Source organism: Arachis ipaensis, chromosome B08, assembly GCF_000816755.2.
Source record: "Arachis ipaensis cultivar K30076 chromosome B08, Araip1.1, whole genome shotgun sequence".
NCBI lineage: Eukaryota > Viridiplantae > Streptophyta > Magnoliopsida > Fabales > Fabaceae > Arachis > Arachis ipaensis.
Genome location: NC_029792.2, coordinates 47,820,054 through 47,831,336, shown reverse-complemented (window position 1 = coordinate 47,831,336; position 11,283 = coordinate 47,820,054). Strand labels below are relative to the sequence as shown.

Genomic DNA, 11,283 nt, shown 5'->3' with positions numbered 1-11,283 from the left:
TATCCTATCGATCTGAGATGTTAATCTATATATCTGTTGGAACTGTCTGGCTGCTGTTTTGTTCCAGGTTCACAGTGAATGGAATCGGTGTATTTATCAAGATATTAATAACCGCAAAAAACACAGTGAATCGAAATTAATACACTTGATAAACCAAAATTTGCATATATCAATATAGTAGGGAGCTAATTATGTAAAAATAATTCTATCAATATTCAATTTCAAAAACACCTGAACTATCTGACAAAGCACAATAAATTGACTATTCAATAAAAAAAAGTGACTTTTGAATAAAGAATTTCACAAAAGCAAATATCAAAAACAAAAAAAGTGATTATTCATTAAACACTAATAACAGTCAGAAATTAACCCTCCTATATCTTAGTGAACTGAAATTTGCTCATGGGTAAAAAGAAATTTATATTAATAAAAACTAAAACTCGTGTAATCCTTTCTGGGATAATTCATATCCAGTGCATTGTAAAGGCTGGAGCTTGACTGAATCGTTGATCCGCCGTCTAAAAGGTTCAACTACAAAAGACATAATAAAATCGTATATTAGCAAAATGAACAAATGAATATTTCCCTAAACGAAAGCAAATCAATTTTACCTCACTTGGAGCTGTCTTTTTCTTTTTCTTCGTGATGTTTGAGATCTTTTTTTTCAGGTTTGATCCAAATCTGTTCTTCGGCCGGCTTCTTGTTTTGACGTGTGGTGGGCTTTGAAGGTCGTTCACGTCACTCAATGTCGCTTCTTCATGGGATGATGAACTTTTTTCTTTGCTTCTTTCTTGATATTCTTGCATCTTGGCCATGACGTTGTCAAATGCCCAATGCAGAATTCTGGTCAGCTCCTTGGACTCGGATGCAAATTCGTATATATTGTGCGACCGAAACACCATTTCGTTGAATCTCTTACTTCTGGGCTCCAATAGAGGCTCATCTTGGCTGCTCTTGATGTGTGTGTGCCTCCTCTTTATGTTCTTGCTCCAATGTTCCAGTATGTATTTCGGTGCCACGTTATCCACTCGCTCGAAGCTTAGGACGCTCAGGGAATGGCAGCATAATATGCCCCTTGACTCGAACAGCAAGCACTGGCACTTTGTCTCTCGTGATACTGAATTGTAGGTGACGAGAAACTTGTTGAATGTGAAGTTGGAAACCTACTCTACAACTTTGTATGTTGTGAAACATAGGGTGGAATGCATTGATCTTATGATGTAGTTCACTTTACCTCTGCATTGTGCTTGAACTTCCCTAAACTTCTCATGGGTATACACATGCTGAAACTGGGCCTCTATTGCTGATTTTGTTTCACACGGTATCACGGTGTGAAAATCTGTAGCATTGAATTCTCTCTCTCTCTCTCTCTCTCTCTCTCTCTCTCTCTCTCTTTGCTCTCTGCTTGCTAGGCAATTGTCGTATTGCTTCACGAATTGGCTTAGGGAGCTGTTGCGTGTGATGAACTTCTTGAAAAATGCATGTATGCTCTCACTCCTTTGTGTGCTTCTCATCCCGGCCCAGAAATAGTGATCCAGGTAAACTGGAATCCACATATGCCGATTCTCGTATAGCTCTAGAGAATTAACCGAACCAATGCAGTGTGGTGAACCGAACCCCGTGCATGTTTTGAAAAAAAAAAGGTATGGGCATGAAAATAATTCGAATTGAAACCTCGGTTACTTGAGAGCCACTTATTACCTCTGAGGCCGTACCTTGTGAGGAAATCGTTCCAATTTCTGTCAAATGCGTCTTTCGTGTACGAGTTCCAAACTACATGGCTCATCTCTTTGTTCAATTTCTTTGTGTCTCTTGTAGCCGTTTAGTTTGTTCGAGATCTTCTTCATGATGTGCCAGATGCACCATCGGTGAATTGTTGGCATGCACAGCTCAATTGCCCTTTGAATCGATGCGCATTAGTCGGTAAGAATGCCTTTTGGTGCCTTCCCTCCCATGCAACGGAGCCAACAATCGAATAGCCATTTGAATGATTGGATGTCCTCATTTTTCATCAGCGCACATCCGAGAAGTATCAACTGACCGTGGTGATTCATGCCCACAAAAGAACCTAAAACCAAATTGTACCTGTATAAATAGACACACCCAGACTGTGATGAACTGAAATTTGTAAATTCATTGAACCTAAAACTATATGTGACTGAACGGAATACCTGTTTATGTTGTAGGTGGTGTCAAATGAAACCATATCTCCGAAAAATTCACATGCGTCCCTGCTTTTTGCGTCGGCCCAGAATGCATGTTTGATGCAGTGATCACCTTCGAGGTTGAGCTCGAAGCAGAAATTTTGGTTCTTCTCTTTCATTTTTAGTAGGTACTTCCCAAATTCTTTGGCATCATCTTATTTGGAAATATTCCGTACTTCCCTTGTGATGTAATTTCTCACGTCTTTTTCTATAAAACTTAGTTCACAGTGGCTTCCGACTGCTGTCACAAATGATTGGTAAGCTTTGCTCGGTCTGATTTCGGCTTCCTCGTTGGTTTTGACGGTGTGACGCACGAACATGATTAGCTCCCTGTGTTGTTTAAGCATCTCTGCCCGGTCTGGACAACAGGGATGTGAGTGATTCAAAACAACTTTGAAAATTATCCAGAGACCGACATCCTTCATTATATGTACGTAAATCCTGGCTGGACAGTTTAACCCGGCTGATGGATTTATCTTCAGAGTTGGAGATATCTTAGATTTCCACCTCCCCTCTCTGATGCATACGATTAGTTGATTCTTAATCTTATCTCCGTCCCGATTCGTGTTCATTATTTTCGTAGCAAAACCATCAAGTTTGGAATAATGTTAGTAGAATTTTCCAGCTTCTTCTAGTGTCTTGAAAATCATCCCCATCTTTAGGATAAACTTTTCATCCACAATACAGCTGGTTTGCATAATGAACCGAAAATGTCATTATGCTGAAACAATTATATAGTACTCAGTGAACGAACCGATCATGTACTCATAGTGAAACAAATCTATAGTAATGAGCGAACGAAACATAATCCAGAATATATAATCAAATTCAAACAACTTTCTACATAATGAACCGAAATACGTACTCATGGTAAAACAATTGTATAGTACTGAGTGAACAAAACATAATCCGTTATAAAAAATTAAATTCGAAACACCTCTATCTACAACTTAGATATTATCAATTCAATTCAATTAAATTCATATCCAAAAACACATACGTCCATTGAATAAAATTAACAATTGCATTGATATTCAATTCGATTCAAAATTGAATAATCCAAACCTTATCAGCATGATTCGTTTCAGAAGAATAAACCAACTCATTCTCATTCAACTTATTTGAAGTTGAATCATTCATTGTTTCAATTCAGAAGTTAAGATCGAAGAAAAAACGAAGAAGAAGAAAAATGACGGAGTTTATTAGGTTGAATTCAATGCAGATCAATAAGAAAGAACGGGAGTAGAGAAGAAGAAGAACAACATCAATAAAGAAAAGGCGAACATAGGAGAACGACGAAGCTTATTACGTTGAAGAAAAATAAAAAGAAGAAGAACGCAAGCAGAGAAGAAGAATAATGAAAACACGAGCAGAAAAGAAGTTTTAGGTTGCAACAGAAGATTTACGTTGAGCAAAGGTTTATCACGCAACAGAGAAGGTTTGCGTTATATGAGTCGCGTGTATGACAAACAAGTAAAGGAGTGGAAGAGGCGCGTCTGGAAGAAATTACTTGGATAGCTTGGATGATATATTTAAATGGATGTAGAGCTTTTCTCAATATGTAATATTCTTATATCATCATTTTATTTCACATTATTCATTTTTATATTAGTCTTCTTCTACAATTGGTTATGGTATATTTCCGTCATATATGTATGTTAAAATTTTTTTATCCTTCCTTCAATATTGGTTTCATCAAACCATATAGTCCTTCAGAGTGTAAAGTGACAGGATTGATATTAACATTCTCATGCCAGATGTGATGCAGTATATGATCCCTTTTAGATGTCATATATTTTAGATTGGAAACGAAGACATTAGTCCGGCCTCTCCCCATTATTTGAACCACAATAAGAACTCCGAAACTCTAGGACAAAAATAATATCCTTCCTTAGAAATAGTGTAGGTTAATATGCCATTGCAATACCTAAAACCTTAATGCTTTTTTTTCACCCCAACTCATTATCACCAACATGGGTTAGTTTTCACATTATAACATATCTGGTGAAGTCCATGTTTGAATAGGACATGAACCCTACTCCATTGTTATAATATGTAAGAAAATAGTAGGTTGACTTTGCATGGGATGAAATCTTTCCCTCATAGATGAGCTTTTGCTGTAACGAGAATATGACAATCTGGCATGGCTCCACATAGTTAACTCCTTTCCAAACAATCCAATAGACTGATCCTTTGTCGACAATCGAGTTTGGACCAAGTTTTTTAACATTGTTGTGGAATGAACGACAATCTTTCCAATCAGCGTCAAATGAATTCTACAATGTCCATGACGTGGATTTCTGAGAAAAATACTTTTTTAGACATTGAGAATTTGATACTCAATGATATTAAATAAATAAATATATATATATATAGAGATAGAGCATGGCAACGGTGCTTTTTTGCCTCATCTGAGACATAGTTCACATTATGGGTAAACGGATTCCAAATTAACAACATAGAGTTTAGGCCATCTTGAAAAACTTAATGCATAAGTTTCTGTATCAGCCCCTATCATTGAATAAAACCCAAAATGGTTTATGTTGACAGGTAAATTAAGCTGAACCTGCTCTTCATTTTGCGTATCTGTCCTTATGAACCATTGTCAGTTATCAATAGTTAAAGGGTATCCAACACCAAAAATAAGAGTGGTGGTCTTGTCTTTATTTTCTCGTAGTTTAGTTTCACAAACAATATTGTGGAGTCTTACACCTTCCAACTGTTTTTGGGTTGGCCTTTACGAAAATTTTTCACAAAATATCGTCATTAGTGTGTGGAAGGAGTACTTTTTTGGTGTTAGATCACTCATTCTTTTGTGTAAAGACAAGATTTTTGTAGTTAGTAAGTTGGATATAGTATAAGACTTTTTATTGTTGTTCGGTTCCATACTAACACACAACTAGAAAATGGATTAATATAGAGAGATTTATAGACGGATTTAGTCTTTATTACAGACGAATTTTTGGTTACCAACAAAATTACCAACGGATTTTGTCCCTCTGTAAAAGCTCCGTCGGAAATTATTTACCGACGGATTTTTTTCCATCGGAAAATTACAGACGGATTTTTACCAGTTACCGACGGATTTTCCCTCTGTAAATTTTCTATCCATTTCCCAAAGGCGACGAACTGTCCGACAGATTTTCCATCTGTAAATTATAGACGGATTTTTCGACGGATTTTCCGTCTGTAATTTGAACTTTAGAAAATCATCTTACACTCTAATTACAGACAGAAAATTCGTCTGTAAATCCATCAGTAAAGTAAAATAGAATTTTTTTATTTTTCTAATTACAAAATAAACTTATTTTCATACAAAATAAATATAAATTTAATACAAATTTTTATCTAATTTGTATTCGAATATTTATAATATTTCAAAAAATAAACAAATTCATCGTATTATCAAACTAAAAGAAAAGTACTATAAAAAAGCAAGTCAATATAATTCAAAACATAAACAAAATGTATTGATCATCAACTATAACTCCTAGTATATTGTTCAACCATACTAAAACTATCAGCTATAGTCTTCAGTGTCATCTTCATCCTCATCATCATCATAGCCCTCATCAGTGAAATGTGTTATAGATCTGGTTGGAGAATGAGTGAGAGACTCTAGTCAATTGTTTAAACAAGTTAAGACAGTGACTCAGGATATGGCTGTCTCCAATTTTTAATCCTTATCCTCTACCTATCCCCTAATAACAAGTGTTCCACAAGCATAAATTTTATTCACAAAACTCAAAAGGTTGATAGAATACAATTGACAGCAAGATAAACTTTCATCCGATTCTGTTCTGAGAGGAAAACAAACTCATACCAGTGATACAAGATGAAAGGAAGAAAGGAAGTAAAAAAGCACAATGCAAATGCAGCAGCTCACGTATATTCTCTTCTATGCGAAGAACAAACTATCTGCAGAATATAAGTAAAACTATTAAGCATATGGATATACAAAACTGTATAATAACAAATTAACAAGCAAAAGCTATCAACAGTCTAAAAAATGACCTGGATTTCATAGACTATACACAATTTCAGATAAGCCTCATGAACCATTTTCCTTCATGCATATGCATGCCCTTTTAATCAACTTGGATTCTATTTGCTAACTTCTACCTAATTTAAAATTAAAATTATATCTGATACACTTGTTTAGAGAGGGTGCAGAGCATAGAAAATCTTGCTAAGAAAGAAAATGGTAGCAGCGGTTACAGAAACAGAAATAGAATAATGAAATCATGGAGAGGCTTGGATACTAGTAACAGAAGAATTATGAGAATATCATCTTCGTACACTAGAAAATCAACCTATCATACATCCACACTCGATGGTGCCAAGACATTTCTTACGAATTCGATATTTTTAGTACCTATAAATCATCCAACACAAGCAATATTTTATCTATCATACAACATCCTATCAATATTTAACCATATCAACATTTTCAATGCAATACAAACAACAACACATCACAAGTAATATGGTGAATTATATTTATGCCTAAAGGGCCAAAAGCAAACTGTGGTAAACCAATACTAAAGGACATGTTATATATAATAGATGTTCAATCCAATAAATAAAACACATACCTTTACTACTGAGGAAAAGTTATCATCCAGGATTATAATATCTGAGCTTTCTTTTACAACTTCAGTTCCTTGGATGCCCATAGAAAGACCAATATCTGCCTAAAATACAAGATAGTAAAACACAAGATCAACTATACAAACTTATAAGGAAACTAATTTAAATTCATGGAAAATGGAACATGACTGTGTAATCAAATAATGATGGCCCATAGACAGAAGTTAAACTTGAACACCAACTAGCCAAAACACCTATAATAATTGCAAGAATCTATATCCTAGAATGTTGTATGGATGAAACTAAGGAATAAGACAAACCTCGTGAAGTGCATGGGCATCATTGGTTCCATCTTCTGTGACGGTAACAACTTCACCTCCTTTACGTAGAGCTTGCACAAGCAAAAGCTTGTCATTAGGAGAAGACCTCCCCATGACCTGTATATATATTATGATAATCACATTAATATGGTACAGGTATACGAACTGTAGGGGGTGCTGACTCCATGTCTTCAACAATAAGATTGAAGAGAGCCTTCAATATACGGCCTTCTTTCCCTGCAAGGAATACATAAACAATTTCGGTTCAACGGGATTAGGGGAGAGTCCAGAACCCGATCGATTGAGGCGGAGATTCAAGTTAACAGATTAATGTGATAAGTGATAACAAAAACGACTTAGATACTTCATCTTAATCTGAAACTTTAAAGAAGTGAGTTTATGGGTGTTTCCATGTGATCACAACTCACTTGAAATTCCAACAAATAAATAAATATATAGATTATTTCATGAAGATGAAAGTATGACATTCAATCTGCTAATTATTACAAGAAATGCACAATGGGAACTATCAATATATAAAGTGTAATTAAGCTACATCAAATCTGTCAAATTATTATTAAGATATGGCATTTCAAAAACTAACCAAACAATAAACCAAAATTGTCCTGCATAAAATGTTAAGCTCTATATAACTGAGAATATACACTTCTTGTAGTTAGTTACAATGTACAGGAAAAAAATTATAAGAATGAGAAAAAAAAAAGGATTCTTTGGCATGATCAAGCTATTTACACCACCGAATATGAGGGCAAGAAAATTTGAGTTTTTTCTTTATCCTAGCAAGGAAGGAGCCCATATTTTCCTGAAACTATATCCTATACTTATTGTTTACATCAGTAGTTGTAGTTTCAACAAACCAGCAGTAACAAGAACAAGATACTACCATAGAAAGAATAGATGGCAATTTTTAAAGAAACACAATAACAAGCCATTGAAGGAACTCCCGCATAATCCACCTAAATTCTTATAACAAATTGTCTCTGTTATATATATATAGTGATTCACAAGAAATTCATATCATTTTTGGAGGAAGTAATGAAAGAACTCACCATCTCCAATAACTTGCTCGTCCCACTGCACTACAGGGCAAACAAGAACGCCACTGCCAATAAGCATCATTTCAGCGGAACTCTTTCCTTCCTCAACAGTCACATGTTTCATCCTTATCCCACGAAGCTTACCCTTGCTCAACAACTTCTCGGCAAGCGTCAAAACCCTCTTAGCTGTGCAGCCACTAAGAATTTTATCGAAGTGGGGCATTATAAGCTCCTTCTCTTTAGTCACAAAAGCCACATTCATATTAGGCCCCTTAGCGACAAATCCCTCGTGATCAAGAGCCCTCCTTTCCAATGTATATGTACTCCAGAGCCCTCCTATCAAGATATTACGAAAGAAATTATGGATGAAAATTAATATAATCAATCAATAAAAGAATTAAGTATCCTGGGCATGTGATATGACCATAATAACAAAGAAAACACTTTCACATTTATAACTTCATTTCATTCACGATCAAAGTTAATCATCAAAAGCTAAAGGGATGCATACTCTGATACTAGTTCAAAAGTACAATGAATGGCAAACAAATATATCAAATTCTCACCAGCTTCATAGCAACATCGCCTCTTTTTTTCTCGGAATTAAAGGGGAAGACATGGAGATCTATCGTATTTGATTTGAGAAGACTGAAATTCATACCCAAATGCAATATGTACGAGTTGAGCTTCAATCAATAGAGGGAAGGCGTAGAAGAGTAATAATAATAATAGAGGAAAAACAGCAAAGGTACCTTTACTGCCCATGAAAGAATTGCCTTCTCTGTAGGAGATCCTGAAATCTCTGCCTCTCCCCCTTCCTACCAAACCAAATTCAGTCACAAATGTAATGGTTAATAAATATTAAATGACTCGACATCAACAATTATGTCTAAGCTGTAAGAAGTTTTCAACTTGAAGAATCACAAGATATTGTTATTAGCATAGCACATAAATTATCACCAAACTATATAACATAAAATGGAATCCTATAAACACTTATTAAATTATGTTCGAAGGCAAACCTTAGGCACAAAAACATTTCCAGTAGTATTCTGGGCAATGCCCTCGTTTATCAAGGATAAAACTTCCGGATTTAAATTTGATGAGTCATCTGGTTGATGTAATTTGTTCCTTCCAACATATGCCTCAACTACAGTCATCTGTAATGAAACAAAATAATTTATTATCAAACCACAATTACTTAAGGATTCTTCTATTTATTTTATTCTTTGAGAAGGATAACTTGAGAGAGAAAACAAGAAAGTTACACCAACGTGCAGTTGTCACAGCTCGTACACTAAAATAACAAAGAGGAAAAAAAGGAATCAGGTGAAAGTAAATGGGACAAGTCATGGCAGCACTATCTTGAGATATCAAATTAAGTAGCAACAAAGAGAAATGATATCCATGACAACACACATAACATTCCACCATGCTAAGCCAGTTTCCAAATTGGTCTGATATATATATATATATATATATATATATATATATACTTAGGAAAAAACAATATTAATAACAATAATGATAATGCTAACTAAAGCAAAAGCAAAAATACCATCACAGCAACACAAAGGCTATGCTTATCACTATGTTCTTATCACTTTTCAGTTTTATGATATTCCAAGTGTTAAAGCAAAACCAAAAGCAGCCAAAATAAGGTTCAATCAATTGAAAATGAATAATACCACAAACATAAACAATTAATTAGAACAAAAAAGAACAAGTAATGGCAGAATCAAAGGATCACGATTTCACGAAGCTGAATTCAGAAAACCCTAAGAGTGTTAAAAAAACAAGAACTACTTTTTCTAAGCATTCCAATTATATTTGGCCCTCTTTAACTTCTCATATTTAGCAAATTAGACAGTTTTTCTCGAGATATGTTCAACTATACAAAATTGATAGCAATTAACCACTAATCGGCACTGTTTCAAATCGAATTTCGAGACCAGAGCAAGACACTGTACAATAACGCGTTTGGAATGAAAAATTAGCGAGAGAAACAGGGGATGGAGTTAGGGCTAACCTGGTTAGTGGAGTGCGAATAGATCAAAAGATTGAAGATCTCTGCAAGTGTTTGATTCGATTTGATTTGGTTAGTGGAGAAGCTAGTCTTTGCCGGAGAAGAAGTTACCAACGGAGTCAACTAACATTCCGAGCTTCGCTTCAAGCTTCGCCATTCAACAATAACCACCGAGTTTCCACCGAGTTGAGATGAGTTTCACGAATCGCTCCAGACGTGACGAGAGCGGCGGCGGAGGGAGCCCGTGTGACGCGAGGGATGACAGAGAGAGATCCTGTGACGCGAGCAGCGGCGACAGCGGTGGAAGAAGCTGGTGCGATGGAGAGAAGAAGTAACTCGGTGACGGAGAGACATTTGATTTGTGTGGAGTGTGAATGGAGTGTGAATGGGTGGTGATAAAATTAGGGTTACCGTAATATTTATCGACGGAAAATTTAAATTACAGACGGATTTTCTGCCTGTAATAATTTAATAAAATGCATCGTTTTATCTACTTAATTTTTCTGTCTGTAACCATTTTTCACGGAAAAAATTAATTTTTCCGACGGAATTATCGACGGATTATTTTTTCCGTCTGTAATTTATGCTAATCCATTTTTTTGGTTTTCCGACAAAAAATTCCTCTAAAATTCCTTCAATATTTTCGTGGGATAAAATCCGTCGGAAATATCTGTCTGTAATAACTAGTTTTCTAGTAGTGACAACAGATGTATTTATACAACTGTTGTCAAAGCATTTTGAATATGATACCCTTTTTTAAATAGTAAAATTTAATAACTTATTTGTGTTCTAAAGGCGGAGCCTCCTTCTTGATTTTTTTGTTTTAATAATTCTTCAAACCTATATGATTCCCAATGTAAATTACTAATTGAAAATATATGTTTAAATAGGACAGAGTAAGACATATATTACCCTGCATGTTTCTATTGTATTAATATAGATGATTCTAGTAAATATTTATTAAGACCACGGATGTTTTTACTTATTGTCTTTGTTAATTCAATTTTTCTATTGAATATGTATAGTAGTAAGATAATAAATAATTAATTCTTTTTGTTAATATATAGTCTTTGATTCAAGTTTTA

At 34.9% G+C, this 11,283-nt stretch overlaps 2 protein-coding genes across 2 annotated transcripts; both read right to left on the bottom strand.

The window, feature by feature from the left end:
• On the bottom strand, positions 7,242–8,472 carry LOC107612132 (D-amino-acid transaminase, chloroplastic-like). The gene is made up of 2 exons (XM_021109428.1): positions 8,185–8,472; positions 7,242–7,351 (listed from the first exon to the last, which is right to left on the bottom strand). The coding sequence occupies exons 1-2, from the start codon at positions 8,432–8,434 to the stop codon at positions 7,257–7,259; spliced, it is 345 nt and encodes a 114-aa protein (XP_020965087.1). The 5' UTR covers positions 8,435–8,472; the 3' UTR covers positions 7,242–7,256.
• LOC110265296 (calcium-transporting ATPase 9, plasma membrane-type-like) lies at positions 8,585–10,355 on the bottom strand. The gene is made up of 4 exons (XM_021108229.1): positions 10,314–10,355; positions 9,195–9,332; positions 8,925–8,990; positions 8,585–8,837 (listed from the first exon to the last, which is right to left on the bottom strand). The coding sequence occupies exons 1-4, from the start codon at positions 10,353–10,355 to the stop codon at positions 8,727–8,729; spliced, it is 357 nt and encodes a 118-aa protein (XP_020963888.1). The 3' UTR covers positions 8,585–8,726.